The 20,146-nt window shown below is 40.8% G+C and overlaps 2 protein-coding genes across 2 annotated transcripts; both read left to right on the top strand.

The window, feature by feature from the left end:
• Positions 1 to 1,265: 1,265 nt before the first annotated feature.
• Positions 1,266 to 2,253, top strand: LOC148102133 (E3 SUMO-protein ligase ZBED1-like). The gene is made up of 2 exons (XM_087842701.1): positions 1,266 to 1,712; positions 1,822 to 2,253. Exons 1-2 carry the CDS (start codon positions 1,266 to 1,268, stop codon positions 2,251 to 2,253), a joined length of 879 nt encoding a protein of 292 aa, XP_087698827.1.
• Positions 2,254 to 15,022: 12,769 nt separating this feature from the next.
• Positions 15,023 to 19,905, top strand: LOC102787138 (uncharacterized). Its single transcript, XM_087843553.1, has 2 exons — positions 15,023 to 16,274; positions 18,386 to 19,905. The coding sequence occupies exons 1-2, from the start codon at positions 15,023 to 15,025 to the stop codon at positions 19,903 to 19,905; spliced, it is 2,772 nt and encodes a 923-aa protein (XP_087699679.1).
• The last annotated feature ends 241 nt before the right edge of the window (positions 19,906 to 20,146 follow it).

The following is a 20,146-nucleotide window of genomic DNA, read 5'->3' as shown; positions in this document are numbered from 1 at the left end:
TCAATACAGTGCTTTCGGTTCGGTACGCATATGTATCGAACAATATACATTTTTTAATTTATTTTATCAACTTTTCTTCTGACGATGCTGTCTGTGTTGAGCGCTCAGTGAATCTGCACTCGACTACTCCGCCTAGGCTGCATTCGACTACTCCGCCTAGGCTGCACTGTCGAGCACAGATCCACTGAGCTCCACCCACATGCATTCAATCAAGCTAGCGAGACAGAAGCTAAGCTCATTGTAACATGGCAACTGCCTCAATGCCTCCCGAAGTTGAACCTCCTCCACCATCATTGAAATCTGGCGTTTGGAACTTTTTTGGCTTTCGTGTGAAGTATGACCCTGATGGTAAGCGCGTTGTGGACAAAACTACAACAGTATGTCGGATGTGCCACGCCATGGTTAATTACATCGGTGGGAACACAACAAATATGAATGCACATTTACGCCGACATCACCCTAGTGCAAAGACGAGTGAAGGCAGACAAAAACAACAACAAACACACATGCTACAAACTTTGCCGGAGTCATTTAGACAGCCGTTAGCGCATGATTCTAAGAGGGCAAAAGAAATCGACAGGGCAATTGCTACTTTTATTGCTGTCGACATGCGACCCTTTTCTGTTGTACAAAACACCGGGTTTCAGGAAATGCTGAGAGTACTTGAGCCCTGTTACAGTATTCCTTCACGAACCCATTTCACCGATATCGCAGTTCCTGCTTTGTACAAGAAGACAAAAGCTAAATTAGAGACGGCAGTCTCAGCAGCACCCGCTGTTGCTCTGACCTCAGACGGCTGGACGTCAAGAGCTACGCAGAGCTACCTAACTGTCACCGCACATTACATTGATCCGGAATGGCAGATGAAAAACTGTGTTTTGCAGACACGCCTGGTCGAAAGTCACGCTACTGACGACTTAGCCAAAGGTCTCTCTGAAGCTGTGGAAGACTGGAAGTTAGTGAGACCAAATGTGACAATACCTGTAACTACTGACAATGCTAAGAACATAGTTAATGCTGTCACAGCTGCTGGACTGGGGCCACAAATCGGATGTTTTGCACATACAATTAATATAGCTGCTCAGAAAGGAATGGCAGTGCAGAAGGTTTCCCATCTCCTAGCAAAGATGAGAAGAATTGTCTCCTTCTTTCACAGAAGCACAACAGGATGCAATGTGTTTAAGAAAAAACAGAAACTGCTGCAGCTTAGTGAAAAAAAACTGATTCAAGATGTTCCAACTAGGTGGAACTCCTCTCATGATATGATGGAAAGATACCTTGAACAGCAAGCTGCAGTGTATGCTGCTATGGCCGACAGTACTGTGAAGAAGAGTATGAAGAACATTCAGAATCTAACTCAGAAAGAACATGCACTGGCTGAAAATCTTGTTACAGTCATGAAAACCCTAAAAACTGTGACAGTCATGATGTGTGAAGCGTCATCTCCAACAGCATCCATGATCCTGCCACTTAAAATCAACATCCTGAACTCTATGGTGCAGTCTGGTGATGACAGCCCAGCAGTGAGAGATGTAAAAAAAAACATCAGGGAGGACCTGGAGAAGAGATACGCTGATCCTGCCCTTCAGAATTACCTACACAAGTGCACAGCTTTAGATCCTCGATTCAAGTCCCTGCGACACTTGGATGATGTCACTCAGCTGAGAGTCTATGGAGCACTCACCACAGAACTTGTCTTGAGCATTGAACAAGTAGGTATTCTTTTTTTTTTATTTTTGAAATTTTATTTAGCTACTGCTTGATTTATAAATATTATTTAAACAAATACAATTAACAGTTTCGTTGTTTATATTTCCTCAGGACCAAGCCGCAGGCACCACAGAAACTGCGACCTCCGCAGAGACTCAAGCAGCAAACTCTTCAGATTCACCATCAGCATCTCCACCAGAGAAAAAGTCAGCCATGAAGGAGTTGTTTGGAGAACTGTTCATGTCACAGGAGCCAAGGACCAGGTCTGCAGCCGAAGTGGCAGAGGAGGAAATTAACTTGTACAGGTTAGCAGACTGCATTCCCACAGATGATAACCCACTGAGATGGTGGAAGGAACATCACAGCTTGTACCCTCATCTTTCCAAGTTGGCACAGTGTTACTTGGTTGTACCTGGAACCTCTGTCCCAAGTGAGAGGGTGTTTTCCACAGCAGGTGACATTGTCACAGCAAGCAGATCTGTACTGTCAGCAGAACATGTGGACATCCTAATTTTTCTGAAGAAGAACATGGAAATTGAGTAAACTATGTTTTGGTTTGTATTTAACAGGACCTTTTATTTAAGTTGTTTATGCTATATATGCAGCTAAGTGCTAGCACTCCAGAAGATGAGTGTTAGGGGAGGTCCATTAAAGAGTGATTCGTTTTATGGGTACCTGATTTGATATATATGCTGCTGAGAATATACCCCAGAAGAAGGGTATAGAATAGCTTTTATTTGTATTTATTTTTTATTCTTTACATGGTGTTTTTTTTTGTTTGTTTGTTTTACATGGTGCCAAGTCTGCACAACAGAAAATATGTGAAGTATAGCTTTACCAGATTTAAGTTTTCATGTGTTTTCTGTACACTATAGAACATGGTTCTAAAAAAAATTCATGTCAGGGATTGAGTGTGTTTGCTTTATATTCTGCCAAGAATAGAAAATACCGTCAGGGATTCCCAAACAATGCAGAACTGTATGTGGTTGATACCTTGTTTTTAGAACATTTCAAATGTTTAAAAATATATTTAGGAAGGCATTTCTGTGCAATACATATTTTTATTTAAGTTGTTTATGCTGTATATGCAGCTAAGTGCTAGCACTCCAGAAGATGAGTGTGAGGTGAGGTCCATCAGAGAGTGGTTCATTTTATGGGGACTTGATATGTTCAATATGCTCCTGAGAATTTACCCCAGAAGAAGGGTATAGCATAGCTTTTATTTTGGAAAAGGACATTTCTCTGAAATAAACTCGTTTCCAAACTCTTTTATTCTTTTATTATTTTGTTGTTTCAGCAACATTTCATTTAAAAACTGTATTTTTGAGTTAAAATAAATATTTATAATCTTAATAAATTACAAATTAAAAAAGACCTGAACATTTTTTGTATCGAAAAAATATCGAACCGTGACACCAAAGTACCGAACCGAACCAAACCGTGAATTTTGTGTATCGTTGCACCCCTAGTGGTTAGCCTACTCAACGTAAATTACACACGAACAACATTAAGCTACTCACGCAGAGAAGAACGGCTGCTGCTGCATCATCATCATTTCTGCTACACTGGCAGGGCTAGGGGCCAGGACTCTCCTCTTCGGGTTTTTGGGGGATGTTGCTAACTCCGGGTCGATAACAGGCACCACACCCGCAGTAGATGTGCTCGGTGTGAGGTCTCGCAGCAAGCTATCAAATACGGTGCATTTCTCGGCTTTTAAAAAAACGCTATGCGTCGCCAGGTGTTTCATCAGATTTGAGGTGTTACCTCCTTTGACAGTATCACAGTATCAGCTTAAAGCACTTGTTGCAGCTGCTGAGTTTGCATCTTTTGCTGTGAAGTACAGCCAGACTTTTGACCGCTTCGCCTTGGACATTTTTAATCTGTAGCTCTGCTCTAAAAGAACGTACGTACCTGGACCCGCCTACTATCCTCAGAAACCTAAAATGATTGGCTAGAATCTAAAGTGTATCACAGCTCAGGAAAAAAAAAAGCACCGAAATGTGCGCTGCTTTTCGGTCTGGTTACTACCATTTATGTCAGAACCGGTGCCATCATGGCACCGGATACCGGTACCCATCCCTAATTATATATTACAGTATGTTTAGAAAATACATGCAAATTCTAACTATTCCCCCCTTTTCTCTGTTTCTGCAATTAGGAAGACCAGGAAACCCTTGACCCTGTTTTAATCCACGGGGTCAACGTGGACATTGTGGATGACTATAAATACCTTGGAGTATACATAGACAATAAACTGGACTGGGCTAAAAACACCACAGCACTTTACAGGAAAGGCCAGAGTTGTCTCTATTTTCCAAGATATTCAACAATAAACTGGATCAATTTCAATGATACTTAGATATTAGAAATGAGTGAAACTGCATTTATCAGAACTGCAGCTAAAGAAATCTAGGTTAGCCTGGATAAGTTCCTTCAGGGTGAACTTGTTGCTGACACAGATCAGGATCAAACTAAATCTGAAGTGGACGGGAGACAGATTTCTTTCTGTTTTTTTTGTCTATCCTTGGATTGTGAGTCATAAATTAATGTTCTCTGGAAATTGTGTGTATATTTCTGTGTCTTCTATTTCCCATAAAGCAACAGACTGAAGTGCATGATGTTGTCACACGAGTCTTTTATTTGAAGGATTCCAGTTACAAACGGCTCCTGCAAATCTAGACTCTGGTCCGAACTCTCTGTTAATGCCACATGATTCACAGATTTATCCCTGTTATATGTATTTATACATGTCTCTCGCTCACATTCTTCTGTGGCTGCTGTGGAAACTGAATCTCCTGGAGGAACCCACCCGAGGGAGAAATAAAGTTTCACCTAATATAATCTAAATCTATCTAATGATTGAGTCCATGTGTTTGGTATCTGAGCTGTAAGCAGCTTCATCTGCAGCCTTCTCTTCCACTGACCCAGAGGAATTCCTTTATCCTATAAAACATGTGGAACATTAAACTGGTGCTGCTCCCAGTAGGACCATCAATATTCCTGCACACTGTAAATGACTGGACTAGTCTGGAGTTTCCTTCTCCTCATGCTCAGCCTGCAAACAAGTTTTTCTTTGGGATGATGGAGATATTTGAAATCTTCATCAGCTTCTATGGCTGCAGCAAATGAAAAGCACATTTTTCTTTTCTAACAGGATCTGTGGAAGACCTGCTGGACCTGGTCTGCCGATGGTCCCATCGGCAGACCAGGTCTACGCAGGGCCTACGCCGCTTTCGGCTGCTTTAATAATGTTTCTGTCTTATTTGGATGAACTGTGTTGTTATTTTTGTGCTGTTTATCCAATAGTAAAAACTGAATAAACTGCTAAAAATAAAAGTGCCTTCTTTATCTCAGTTTTACTTTTTATATTATAACCTGGTAGTTGGTGTTTTGCGTAGTGAGGAAGACTTTCATTCATCTATAGAATAGAATAGTTATTTTTATTGTCACTGTCACAAGAACAATGAAAGGCAGTTTGGCATCTCTCCATGTGTGTGAAATACACACTAGCGTAAGTATTAACACAGTAACACAGACAGATTTACATTTACACAGTAAAGAAGATCATATCTATCCATTTATGTAAGGGTCATTATTAAAAGATTTTACAGTATTGATATAACTAATAGTGATTTGTTTTTCTGTAGTAATCAGAATAAAAAAAATTAGAATCAAAATAATCTGTATTGTCACTTTACACTCAGGCAAGATTAAATATTGTGGCTTGTTGAAAGAGAGTAAAATATCGTACAGTATATAAAACTGAACACTATCATCTTTGTCACAATTATTGGTTAATAAAAACAGACGCAGTGCTAACGGCCACACAATGCTTAAATGTGATATTGTGCAAAGGATGCCCACAAATCAGCATTTCTCACCACTTCTCAAAATTGCTAGCAGGAAATGGTTTTTTTCAGTTCTCTGTCTGTTTCAAAGATGGCATTAAAGTCTCCAAGCTTTCAGGAAGTAAAACAGGAAGTGATTTTTATATTTTCATAAAGTTTTGGCTTGACTTAGATCTTATGAGTGATTCGTGCTGGTTCAGATACTGAGATAAGCTTGCTCTGCTTCCTCTTATCAGACAAATCATATTTTAAGATTTTGTTTTCTTGTTTTTTTTCCATGTTTGCTCTGGTTTTACACATTTCAGTTATAGGTTCACTACAGTATTTAATCAAATATCCAAGGACATTAATAACTTGTGCTGTTTAATGGCTGGGCGCCTCCTGGGTGAGGTGTTTTGGGCATGTCCCACCAGGAGGAGGCCCCGGGGCAGACCCACAACATGTTGGAGAGATTATATCTCTCGGCTGGCCTGGGAATGTTTTGTGTTCCCCCGGACAAGCTGGAGCAGGTGGCTGGGAAGAGGGAGGTCTGTGCTTCTCTGCTTAGGCTGCTGCCCCTGCAACCTGGCCCCAGATAAGTGGAAGAATATGGATGGATAATAACTCATGATTATATAGAGAACAACATTTGGATTATAGGTCACATCATCTTAATGTTCTTTTTTTTTTAAAAGCTGCCCAATCACAATTAGCACAACTCAGACAGGCTGGTGAAAAGTAATCTCCATCATGTTTTCAGAACAATCCCTTTAAATCCTTCAGTACCTTTGTCCCCTAGCACAAAGCTGGGGAAGAGCAGGACCAGCAATTAAATCTAAGATTATCATAACAACTAATTCACTGATGAAAAATCACACACTCAGAAATATAACCTTAAATACTTTACAAAGTAATTTCAAATATTGATGAACAAACAATACCTGGAGTTTTCCCCAGCTCTGACAGCTGGACAGAAAGCTGCAAAAATATTTTTACCATGACCTACAAAACAAATTTAAAATTTGTACTATAATGTGTACACATAGGATAATTAAAAAACATTTAATATTAAAACAAAACTCATTATGTAGTAAATATTATACCTCTGCTATATATAGGGATGGGTATCGTTTAGGTTTTATCTGATACCGGTGCCAAACCGGTACTTTTGAAACGGTGCCGGTGCTTAAACGGTGCTCAAACCGGTGCTTAAAGAACGGAGAACACAAAATTGGTCCAAAAACCTTCCAAAAATCCAAAAATTTAAAATTTGTACTGTAATGTGTACACATAAGATAATTAAAAAATATTCAATAATAAAACAAAACTCATTATGTGGTAAATATTATACCTCTGTTATATATTACAGTATGTTTAGAAAATACATGCAAATTCTAACTATTCCCCCCTTTTCTCTGTTTCTGCAATTAGGAAGACCAGGAAACCCTTGACCCTGTTTTAATCCACGGGGTCAACGTGGACATTGTGGATGACTATAAATACCTTGGAGTATACATAGACAATAAACTGGACTGGGCTAAAAACACCACAGCACTTTACAGGAAAGGCCAGAGTTGTCTCTATTTTCCGAGGCGGCTGATTCCTTCAACATCTGTCAGACAATGCTCAGTATTTTCTATGAGTCTGTTGTGTCCAGTGATATCATCTGTGCCGTTGCAATGCTGGGACAACAGGTTGAGGGTTGCTGATGCTAAAAGACTCAATAAACTGATCACAAGGCCAGCAATCTTGTTGGAATGGACCTGGACTCTCTTAAGGTGGTGTCTGAGAGGCGAATGTTGTTATGAGGATAAAACTGAGATCCTCCTTATTGGCACCAAATCCAACCTTTTGAAGGCAAACCATTTCTCACTCACAGTCGATAACTCCACAGTTTTCCCTTCTCCTCAGGTTAAGAGCCTTGGTGTCATCCTAGACAGTTCACTTTCCTATAAATCTCACATCAATAATCTCACCCGTTCTGCCTACTTCCATCTACGTAACATTAACATTAATTGCTTCCTTCTCTTTCCACCCAGTCTACGTCCATTCTTGTCCACAGTCTTGTCCACAGTCTTGTTACCTCCCGTATTGACTACTGCAGTTCTCTTTTGCATGGTCTCCCCCAAACATCCCTCCATAAGCTTCAACTGGTTCAGAACTCTGCTGCTCGCATTATCACCAGAACCCCTCCTACCAGCACATCACCTGTTCTTCAGGAACTTCACTGGCTCCCTGTGAAATTCCGGATAATATTCAAACTTCTTCTGCTCATCTTCAAGGCCATTCATAACCTCGCTCCTCCTTACCTTTCTGACCTGTTAACCACCACCTGTTCTGCCCGTTCACTTCATTCTTCTTCTTTTATCCAGCTTGCTGTACCTTCCTTCCGCCTCACCACCATGGGAAGCAGAGCTTTCAGCTGCTCTGCCCCCAGAAATAAGAAACATTGGTTCTCTCCCACAGTTTAAATCCCAACTCAAAACTCATCTGTTCAAATCTGCATATTCACTGTGAATCCACTGTTTGTTAACATAAGATACTGAATCTCCTGGAGGAACCCACCCGAGGAAGAAATAAAGTTTCATATATATATTTCTGCTAACTGATAGGGTTGCCAACTCCCAGCAAACAAATAGGAAACCACCCGCCACCCTCAGCCTCATGATCATCATCAACGCAATAGACTTTAATTTAATGTATGTGTACAACAAGTGCAACCCATTATTTTTCTAAAATAATTATAAAGATTCAACATTTTTCTTCAACAGAATCGCAGACTGCACAGATGGTACCTTCCCACTGGAAAAGGTACTAGAACTTACTAGGGTATATATTTGACTTAATAGTTCCTATATACAATAATGGATTTCTATACATTTTACATCAGATGGAAACTTTGGTTGTAAGATTCAGATAATTATTCATTAAAGCTAGACATTTTAAATGAGAATAAGAAAGAAAGTATTTCTTTGTGCCCCCCTCTCCCTGTTAATGCCCTACCTGCCCCCCTGACAAAACTTTGCTAGACCCGCCCCTGCACAGTTACCAGCTGTCAGCTACATAGAAAAGGATCCTGGTGTTATCTGTCTCTCAGCAACAGTTCATAACTTCAACTCATTCATGTCACCTAAAAGGTAAACCTGTTTCTCCATCACCTGTTCAGCTCTGATGATTCAGTAAGGACATCTCCTGGTTTCATCTTCATGTTTCCCTCTCACCAGATAACCAAACCGACAACATGACCAGCAGCTTTACAGCTGTGGCTCCAGCAAACATCAGCTGATAGTAGAAATTAATATTAAATAAATTCTAACAACAGCTGATCAAGCTTAAACGTGCTGCTGTTGTTTATCTGCCGGTTTCCTATTTCTGGCACAAAGTGGGCGATAAACAAACAAGAGAGAAAAGCCGATCAGCTGATCATTGATCAGTTACATGATTGAAGTAGCAACAGGAGAGGAAGAGGGAGAGAAGAAGAGGCAGCTGTGCAGCAAAGACACAGAATAACTCCAGCTTTGTGTCTTTGTTTCATTCTAGCTGAAATACGGGACAGATCGCGTACCTTTTCACCTCAATAGAGGACTTTAAAGTTTGACCTTATCGGTTGTAATTCGTCCAGCCCAGAATCAATCATGACAAATTGGCCAATCCACCACCTTTCATTATTTATACCATTACAAAAAGCCCAAAAAACATTGGCCCATGGAAATGAAAAATCACCATCCCATGGCCACTCAAGCTATGGGTGTGAACAGCCATTGTTAGGGAAATCTGTTAAAAATCTCCACAAACAAGGTTTACTTTTTAGGATTTAGGCTTTTTGAAACAGCAGTACAGAGCGCAATACAGCAATCTGCAAGTTATTTAACAATGAATAACAGCAAGTATAGAATTATTTATAAGAACAAGTTATCTACCACACAAAATACAGTTGGAACATTCCTATTGAAGGATAGCTTGTACTGTATTGTTAGTATTGGCTTAAAAACCTATAGGCTTTCGTAAAGCGGTTTGTTGTTAAAGTTTTTCTGTTTACCTATGTTCTGTGCATTTATTTTAATCTTCTCTTTATAAACTTCACAGATAAGAAAGTTGCAAAACAAATTCAATAAGAGATATTTGTGAAATCATGTGAGCACAGAGGGGCCGTCCCTTCTTTTGATGGTGTATAAAGTCACTGAGCACTGACTCACCCCTGCTCTTTCTGCCTGATTAGATATCACAGAAACTGAAGCCGACGACACAGGTAAGAAGATAAAATAGTGTAAATGTTGTAATCTCTACTTTTTTATTTACTGACTATTTTTATTCATCGGCATGTTAATGTTTTGCTCAGTAACAACAAAATCAAAACTTTTTTATTTTTTTTAATATTTTTTATACTCACCAGAGATAAAAATTGTCACCTACAACTATATTTCCTACCTTCTCACAATAAGAAGGGTGTTAAGCAGTTCTTTCTGATTTCTTCTTTCTTTCTAAATAACAAGAAAAGGCTCCCAGCAAGAGGAAACATGCTAAAAACACTGCAGAGCATATTTTCTTTTTCTTTTTTGGGCATGTAACATTCTTCCACAAAGTTTGGTGAAACTCTTACTTTTTTTCTTTATTTAATTTAGATACAAATACTTGGTTCAACCATCCTGGGAAAAGCACCTGTGTACAATTCATCATGGCAACACAGTGAGTAAAATGTTGAATAATTAAAACAAAAAAAACACAAAAATGCAATTAGATGTGCAAATATAACATCAAATATAACATATTAAAACAAATTAAGCACTTGAACCTTGCACTTGAAAGGCTACCGTTTATAAGTTTTGATATTAACAGTTTTTATAAAAATGAAATGGTGATTAAAAAGAAAAACAGTTCAGGCAAAAGAAAGAGAGAGAAAGCCAGATTCACTGCAGTAAACTTTGCAGGAAAATGGGAAATAGGGGATTTATTGAAACATAAGATAAATATAAATGCGATATATAAAGCAAATTCAGAAACATTTTAACATTTTATTGAAAGTCAATATCTGGTATGAACACCTTCATTCTTCAACACAGCCTTAAGTCTCTTATGCAGCTTTTTGTAATTTATTTAATTAGTCCAGATGTGCTTATCATTCACTGACAATTCATGAATAATGGACAGGTAGACTCAAGCAGATAGTCAGGAGATCAGTTAGGCATGTTTATTTATATTGTTGTAAATATTTTGGGGGAATATCTAAAAATGTGAATAAGGAAATGGTGCTCAAGATAAAGGGGTCCAAGGGTCCAGACAACCAAAGTATATACAGAGGGTTCTCTCTCACACTCTCTCACACCATGGGAGGAAATCCAAAAACCTGAGCACAGGGAAAAGGAGGTCAAAATCCATGACAGTAAAAGCAGAGCAAAAACACACAAGGAAAAAAGAGTTTGTTTGATCGGAACACGTCTCCAAGCGGCCTGAAGGTGGAGAGATAGGAAAGACCAAGGTTACAATGTAACCCTTTGTTCTCTATCGTATCGGGACTTTCTCTCTACTCCGTTACATATTCCATATGTACAGGGTAACTCTGTAAGACACCCCACGAGGAGACAGTGCAACCAAATCCCAGAGTGAAAGTACCGCTTTTGACAAAACGTATGTACATACGCACACATAGATATACATACATACACACACACACACACACACACACACACACACATACACACACCCTGGTCATGGCATTGCCAGATGCAAGGAAGAGCCGGGGGACGGAGGCATCAGCCTGTCAGACACAAGAGTGGCCTGAGCTGGTCTTGCAAGATCCAAGGACCGCAACTGAGCAGCCGCTCAAGGTCAGCCCATTATCAGCTAGGCCGACTGCAAGGAAGCGCAGCATACCGAGCTACCAATTTTGGTCCCACTGGCCGTGTAAACCCACGACATGCGGGGAATACACCAGACAGAGAGTTGCCACTACAGGCTTGAGAACGTATCAGACCCAGCGAGGTCTGACTGGGTGTAAACCGGCGAACCACGGGCAATACGCTAGGGGAACACAGCCTGCATTAGCAGGCCAAGCCAAGTATTTGACATTTCCATACCCAGAGCCAAAAAGGAAGCTCAGATCATCTGGGGGTCTATGGCGGAGGCCCATGCTGTGCAAGGAGCTGGCGCTGCAGGCTGGAGAACTCAACCGCTGGGTGAGGTGTCAGACGCAGCGAGGCTCGCCTGGTGTATAAACCAGCAAATCACGGGCAATACACCAGAGGAACATAGCATACAGCAGCAGTTCGCTACTGGGCCCGACTCAAAGGATGACAGGAGGTCGGCTGGAGGACAGCTGAGCCTTGGCTCCAAGTCTTCCCCACCTCACCTGTGTACAGTCGCCTGCAATAGGCAAAATGCAAGACTGGCCCATGGAGCTGGGGCCGGAGATCTCCAGGGCCCCAAGTTAGAGTCTCGGGGGCAGAAGCTCTGGGCCTCCCAACTCTTGCTGTACGCCAGCGCAGGCCTCGTGACATTTCCTGAGCAGCATGGCAGTAGTCACTTGAAATGTCTGTGAAGGTTTTTAGTCACATTAAACTAAGGAGCATGGGAAGAGAAGCATCTCTGGACTTCTTTAAGTTTGAATACATTTTACCTCTCATTCGAGGAGCTTCTTCAGTTCTAAGTAGTGATGTGCGAGACATGAACGAATCCTTCAATACTCGAGAATCACTTTACTAACTCGTGAATCATGATTCACAAGCCCAGCTGACTCATTCCCTGACTCATCCCTGTTACTGTTAGAAACTCACCCCCTCCATTCTGGCTCACAGCTTCTTCTTCTTCTTCTTGGTTGGCAACCAACGGTTGCATTAGCGCCCCCTGGCTCACAGCTCAGTGGACGCTTGCGCTAAATACGACTCACACACCCCTCCCTGTCGGCTCTCAGCTGCTGAAACTCAGAGCGTGTTTGTTATGAAATGGCTGTGTGCAGGCCGGAATGGTGGACCCAAAGTGCAACACCCAAACAGCCAGTCAGCAGCCTGAAATGTGGCTGGCGATGTTGAAGTGCTGGACATGGACTGGACGGTGGCCTGGCAGCCGCAGGATCAGGCGAGGCAGGACCAGAATCCGCAGATGGTGGAGCAAGTGGTGGCGCTGCAGGCGATGGCGTGGGAGCCGCTGATGGAGGCAAAGCAGGCGACCGCGTGGGAGCCGCAGATGGTGGCGCTGCTGGCGACGAAGACTGGACGGGCCCCTCGGACCCTCCAGCGGAGGCAGCTTGCCGGACGGGCCCCTCGGACCCTCCAGTGGAGACAGACAAAGGCTGGACGGGCCCCTCGGACCCTCCAGTGGAGACAGAAGATGGCTGGAGTGGTTCCCCAGAACCCCCAGCAAAAACAGACGTCTGGACAGGCCACTGGGTCCCTCCAGCAGAGACACACAAAGGCTGGTGTGGTTCTCCAGAACAGAAGAGTCGCTCCTTCACCTGAGATGAAGTCTGATAGTCTGACTGACGTAATATAACATTCAGTCTACACTTTGTTTGTTTTGCGGCGATAATAAGCAGACTAAAGAAAAAAAAAATGAACTCAGTTCGACCACTATTAAAAAATAATAATAATACAATGTCAGACTCGCACTCTGCTGCTGCAATAATGTAAGTAAAACAATCAGAAATTTGCTATTTCACTAAATTATTTGACGAGAAAACATACTTGACACATTTGAAGATAATACTAATAAAATACATTAAAATAAATGTTCCCTTCAGGAATCCTAATTTTTTTGGCTCTTTTTTGCATGATAAAAAGCTTTTTTCTTTTTCAATCACTCAACTTAGCAGTAGGATTTACATGAAAAGAGAAACAAATTAAGTTTGAGTGAAAATGTACATGTTTTGCACTCTCAGGGCAACTGACTCAGTGACTCAAATGACTCAAAAAACCTGATTCATTTTGGTGAATGACTCATTCAAACTCGATTCAGTAAAAAGAATCAAATTTACCATCACTAGTTCTAAGAGCAATTGGCTGGGAACGGGGGCCAACCCAACAGATTGACTCAAGTGCAGGAACCAAAAGCAGACAGTGACCAGTTTAGTAAGTATATTGAATGGAGGGGAGGGGAGCTGAGGTGAGAGGAAAGTACAGGAGGAGTGAGTGGTTAATTGTTAGAGTGTCTTTCCAACCTGGGAAGATAATGTTTTCCAGGGCAGGCAGGTGAGGATTAATCTGTTCCTCATAGAGAGGTTTAATGAGAAGCTGCCATGGGGCTGCAGACTGAGGCAGGTTGAGAGTGGATGTGAAGAGATCTGTAGGCACAAGGAGAGGAGATAAGTATGCAATGATCAATTGCACAATCCCAAGGAAATAAACCCGTGTTGTCAACCGTGGGTTGCTGACAGACTGGAGAAGAAGAGATGACTGTCTTGAGGCATTCTCAATCATCCAGGAAAGTAAATCTCCAAAAAGTTAATTCTGTTCATTCTTCACTTGGATGAGTGACGAAACGTTTCTCCCACAAAACGCTACATCCAGATGAACAGAATCAACTTTTTGGAGAAGAAATGACTGTGCGCAGGTTAAAATGCATCCATGCTGATTGCCACTGAATGAGAAACAGGTGAGTAATAGTGTCCAAGGTCCACCCAGGGTTGGATCTGGGAAAAAACAGGAGAAGACAGAAAAACCTTGGCCAAACCTTGACAGCTGGAGTGTGATTTCTTTTTAATTGGCTGATTGGTTCTTCCCATAATATAAATTCTGTCAGCTGTTAAATAGGGCTGTCAGCTGTGTACCAACCTGACTTCTGCACAACCTAAACTCATTAAGAAGGCAAGAAAATCCACAAATAAACCCTGACAAGGCACACCTGTGAAATGAAACCATTTTAGGTGACTACATCATAAAGCTCACTGAAAGAAGGCCGAGGGTTTGCTGAGCTGTCAATAAAGCAAAGGGAGGCTGCTTTCAGGAATCTAAAATATATAAAACATTTAGAGTTATTTGTCAAAATAAAATTCCCTATGTTTCTTCCTCTAGTTGATGTCTTCAGTGTGGCCAAAATACTCCATCATAGGCGGTGCTGTTTACTGGTGTTACTTGCTCAAATTTCAGGTCCGCAGTGATGTGAAATAATAAGTCCTTTCACCTTCCACCTCTGAACACAGAGCAGGATGCAGTGACACAACACAACCCTCCAGCTAAACTAAAGAGCAGAAAAGGCAGCAATTCATAATTAGTAGAATCAATGCTCATTCAAAAATAACATGTGTGCAACATTTAATCTTTTTTTACAGGAAGCCTAACATCTCATCCAAATACAAGGACATCATTTCCAGAGTTGCAATTCATTCAGGACCTCCTGCTGTCTACCAGCTGCAAGCAAAGAAACAGAAGTGTGGAACTCTGACAAGAATCTCTGTTGGTGAAAAAAATCCAAACAAGATAAATAAAACCATCTTACTTGTGGGTGAAACAGGAGGAGGAAAATCTACTCTGATCAACGCTCTGGTCAACTACACCATGGGAGTGAAGTGGGAGGATGGAGTCTGGTTTCAGATCATAGAGGACAAGAAGAAAAGTCAGACATCAGATGTGATCGTGTACGAGATCTTTGATTTTGAAGATAAAACTCTGCCCTACTCTCTGACCATCATCGATACTCCTGGATATGGAAATATTATGGGGACCAAAAAGGATGACATAATTAATCAAAAATTATTGGATTTCTTTGGATCAGAAGATGGAGTCAATGAAGTTCACGCAGTGGGTCTTGTGATGAAAGGGACAGATAATCAACTGAATGACCGACTAATCTTCATCTTTAAATTACTCATGATCCTGTTTGGTGAAGACCTGGAAAAAAACATCATAGCTCTCATCACACACTCAGATGGAATGCCACCTAAAAATGCACAAAAAGCTCTTGAACATCAAAAGATAAAATGTGCTAAAAATGAGAAGAATCAATCTCTTTATTTTGTATTTAATAACCAACAGAACAAAAAGAGAATACAGGAAAATGAGTTTGGTATAGAGATGGCATGGAGAGTAACAGAGAGAGGAATATGCCAGTTCACAGCCTTTCTAGAAGAAGCTGAACCTCAAAAGCTGGAGAAAACATTTGAAGATCTGAATGAATGCATCAGACTGACAGCCTGCATCCACAACCTGCAAGACAGAATCAAGTTTATTGACGTAAAACAGAGAGAAATCAAAAATACGATGAACTTTATTCCACATGTTGCTGAGGTCTTCAAACATAAAGAACCTATCACAGGTGGGATGTGTGGGCTGGAAGCAGCTGTCTGCTGTACTGTCTGTGAGGAGAACTGTCACTATCCTGGATGCACACTAGGCTTGATCCCTGAAAACTGTGAGGTCATGAAAGATGGTCACTGCACTGTTTGTACCAGAAAGTGTCCTGCATTAGATCATGTAAGAGACAAGTGGAGGTATGTGATCAGGTTAAGGAAGGCTGAGAAGGAGAGAGGTGAGGTGAGCCTTTTGGCAAATCTTGAAAAGGAAATGAACAAGCTGACTTCAGAAAAGTCACAGCTAGTGGATGAAGCTTATCAACATGTTGTCAGACTGAAACACATGGACCTGAACATTAATTCAGCATACACTTCTGTCCACTTGGACTTCCTGATCAAGAAGATGAAGGAGAAAGGAGACCCAGAGAAGGTCCAGGAACTGGAGGAGATTGAAACCCAAGTTGATGAAGGAACCCGAGCAGCCCTGGAACACAGGTATGTTAAACTGTTAAACAGCTGTGCGGATAACAAGGTCTAGTCATAAAGTCATGTAAAGTACCACACTGCCAGCTATAACAACCATTTTAACATCATTAAATATGGATGTCACAGTTGGTGGAGGTTGATTTCCTATGATATCTGAATGTACAACAGTTGCACTCAGGATCTTTGCTGCCATTCCACTCACAAATGCCTACATAGGTGCTCTTATGAGCAATGTTCCCTCTAATTTTTTATGTTTCTGAGCGAACACACAAACTCCCTGAGCCGACACTTGGACCACTGTGAGCAACAGCAGACGTGTGCACTGTGGTCACGCCAGCATCGAATCCATCCAAGTTACATGTTTATTAAAGTAATCTAATTACAGCATTTATGTTAGACTACTTTTAATTAACTGCTTTAGTCCACTTACAATGAAAATTTAAAAATAAATCTTGTTCAAAACATAACTTGAACTCCAACTTTGAAAACACAATTTTATTTATTTTATTTTATAAAGCTCTGACTGTATTATGAGTCTGTGGTCTGGGAGAGAGTCTGTAACTCTGTCTGCAAATACAGTAAATAATGACCAATGTTGGGCAATTAATGATATAGTTACTTCTTCAAAAAAGTAACTGAGTTATGCAAACAGTTTTTTGCAGCTGTTTACCAAAAATGCAGCCAAGGCGTTTTTTTAAACAAACATTTCAAACTATTTACAGAACAATCAGCTGTTCTGCATCAAATCTGATGCCACACAAATTATTTGTGCCAAAAAATAATTTGTGTCCACTATGAGATGAAGGAGAACAACAGCCTGATACCTGCAGGCCTGACAGCAGCAGATGTGTCACTGCTGTAACACCTGTAACACTCAGCAGTCGCCTCATTGTTCTGACACACAACAACACTATTGACTACACTACACACTAACTACACACGCACTAAACGTCGCAAATCTCTCACATCTCAAAACACTGCCGTGACTAGGGATGGGTATCGGTCAGGTTTTATCCGGTGCCAAACCGGTACTTTTGAAGCGGTGCCGGTGCTTAAACGGTGGTTTTGTTTTTGCTCACAGGCGGAGAGTGCTTTCGAGCATTTCTTCCTGCAGTAAATATAAACAACGACAGTATTCAGGAAGAAAAACAAACATTGCAGATATTTTATCATAACTCTGGTTTTACGTGGCCGATCAACACAATTTAAAAACTGGTATAAAGTCCACACTTTTCCCGTCAGTTGTTCCGTCTGTCCTGCTCACATCTCCAATGGTTGTACACATTGTCATTAACGGGGCTTCACTCCACATCAGCAGCTTTGCTCGCTAAAACACCGGTGTCGGCACATAAGGACGCTGTCATAGCCTGTCAACAACGTTGATTAGCTGCGTATATACGAATGTGAATCGCATCATTGGCTGGACTATGGGATAAGGTGGCATCGTTCTAATCCCATACGGGAGAAGCCAGTCACTTACTGACTAACACTGCAGAACAGAATTGTTAAAGTATTAATCCAATTCAGGTTAGATTTTTTTTCTGTGCGCAGAGACCATGCCAGCAGTGCGCAACTGCACACGCGCTGCTTAGAGGGAACATTGCTTATGAGGCACTTTCACTCAGTCCAGCAACCAGACTTTCTTGGTAATGTTAACATGAGATGATTATCTAACTTCTGTTGGTCTGATGAGATCCCTGGTCCAGCTGAACATCTGACACTATTGACCTTTGTGCTACTTTCAACTAACTTCTTCTCTTTAGAAGTAGTGACGGTTATTTGGGGTGTGCTCAAGAATAGATTTGTTTTCCCGTTGCTTAAAGATTGCTGTCAAACAGAATATGTTAGAGTCTCATATGTCCCAATGCATAAGCTTTTCTTATGTTGGAATATTGTGTTAATTACATGGGATTGACAAATATGTCAGCGTATATCATAACAAAAAGAAAGCTAAAAAAAAAGATTTTAACTGGACTGGTTGGTGAGATCAAAGACAGAAAAAGTACCTCAAATTTAAAAAAGAACCAACAACTTTCAATTGGTTTAAAAACTGAGCAGAATGTTATTAGTTATTTATTGAAATTATATTGAAATAACAAAAATAAAAATCAGTACTTTCCTTTTAGGACTATTCACATCACAGCACCACATGAAGATATTTCATCAGACAGTTTTCTGATCCATTCAGGACCTCCTGCTGTCTACCAGCTGAGAGCAAAGAAAAAGAAGTTTGGAACTCTGACAAGAATGACTGTTGGAGAAAAAGATTTTAACAAAATAAATAAAACCATCTTACTTGTGGGTGAAACAGGAGGAGGAAAATCTACTCTGATCAACGCTCTCTTCAACTACACCATGGGAGTGAAGTGGGAGGATGGAGTCTGGTTTCAGATTGTAGAGGAGGAGAAGAAGAGTCAGTCAGAAAGTCAGACATCAGATGTGATCGTGTACGAGATCTTTGATTTTGAAGATAAAACTCTGCCCTACTCTCTGACCATCATCGATACTCCTGGATTTGGAGACACCAGAGGGACTGAAAAAGATGACATCATCAGTGAACGATTACTTGACTTGTTTCGATCAGAGGATGGAATATATGAACTCAATTCAGTATGTCTGGTGATGAAGGCATCAGATAATAGACTGAATGACCGGCAGAGACAAGTCTTTGATTCAATTATTTCTCTGTTTGGTAAAGACTTGGAGAAAAACATCGTAGCTCTGATAACACACTCAGATGGAATGCCACCTAAAAATGCTCTCGGTGCTCTTAAAGCTGCAAACATTGAATGTTCCAGCAATGAGAAGAATGAGCCTGTTTACTTCCTGTTTGATAACCAACAGAGCAAAGAGAGAAAAGCAGTGGATGAAGATCCTTTAATGAAGTCATGGGACTTAACAAAGAAACAAATGGGTGTTTTTTCAACTTTTCTTATTGGTTGTGGACCTGAAAGGCTGACGAAGACAAAAAAGGTGTTGAAGAAACGCATCAAACTGAAAGCCAGCATCAAAAACCTGCAAGGAAGAATCAAACTTACTGAACTGAAACAGAGAGAAATCAGACAGATTCAAGAAGCTCTAAAGGAAAATGAAGAAAGCGTGAAGGAGAATGAGAAGTTCACTGTAGAAGTTGATGAGGTCTACAAAGAAAAAACAAATATCGAAGGTGGGATGTCGGGGGTTTTTTATAAGGGAGCTCTGTGCTGTAGAGTCTGTGAGGAGACCTGTCACTATCCTGGATGCACAGTGTCCTGGTATCCTTCACACTGTGAGGTAATGAAAGATGGCCACTGCACTGTTTGTACCAAAAAGTGTCCTGCATCAGATCATGTGAAAGAAAACTGGACATATGTGACAAAGACAAGGAGAGTTGAGAAAACATTTGAAGAAATGAAACAACGATATGAGACAAATAAAAACGAAGGTCAGAAAAAGTTGAATCTTTTGGAAAATCTTGAAAAGGAAATGAACCAGCTGACAGCAGAGAAATCACAGTTCCTGGATGAGTCCTACCAACATGTAGTCAATCTGGAGCTGATCGCTCTGAAAACTGATTCAGCATCCACTATTGTCCACTTGGACTTCCTGATTGAGAAGATGAAGGAGGATGGAGAAACAGAGAAGGTCCAGAAACTGGAGGAGATGAAAAGCAGAGTAGATTAAGGAACCAGAGGAGCTCAGAAATAAAATAATATCTGGGGAAATAAACTAACAATTAAAAGAAGCTGTGAAGAAACAAACACAATTTTTCTGGACAGCTTTACTTTGACACTCTTTAAACATGAAAAATGTATTTTATTATAATTTGGTTCACATTTTTTATCATTGTCATATCAATATGGTGGAGGGTAAATTTCTCCAATCTGGAATGAGTAAAGTGTCTCTTGTTTTATTTAGTCTTATA

Source organism: Neolamprologus brichardi, chromosome 7, assembly GCF_056152115.1.
Source record: "Neolamprologus brichardi isolate AB-2024 chromosome 7, ASM5615211v1, whole genome shotgun sequence".
NCBI lineage: Eukaryota > Metazoa > Chordata > Actinopteri > Cichliformes > Cichlidae > Neolamprologus > Neolamprologus brichardi.
The sequence above is the reverse complement of the archived record's forward strand: the minus strand, read 5'-3'. Positions and strand labels throughout refer to the sequence as shown.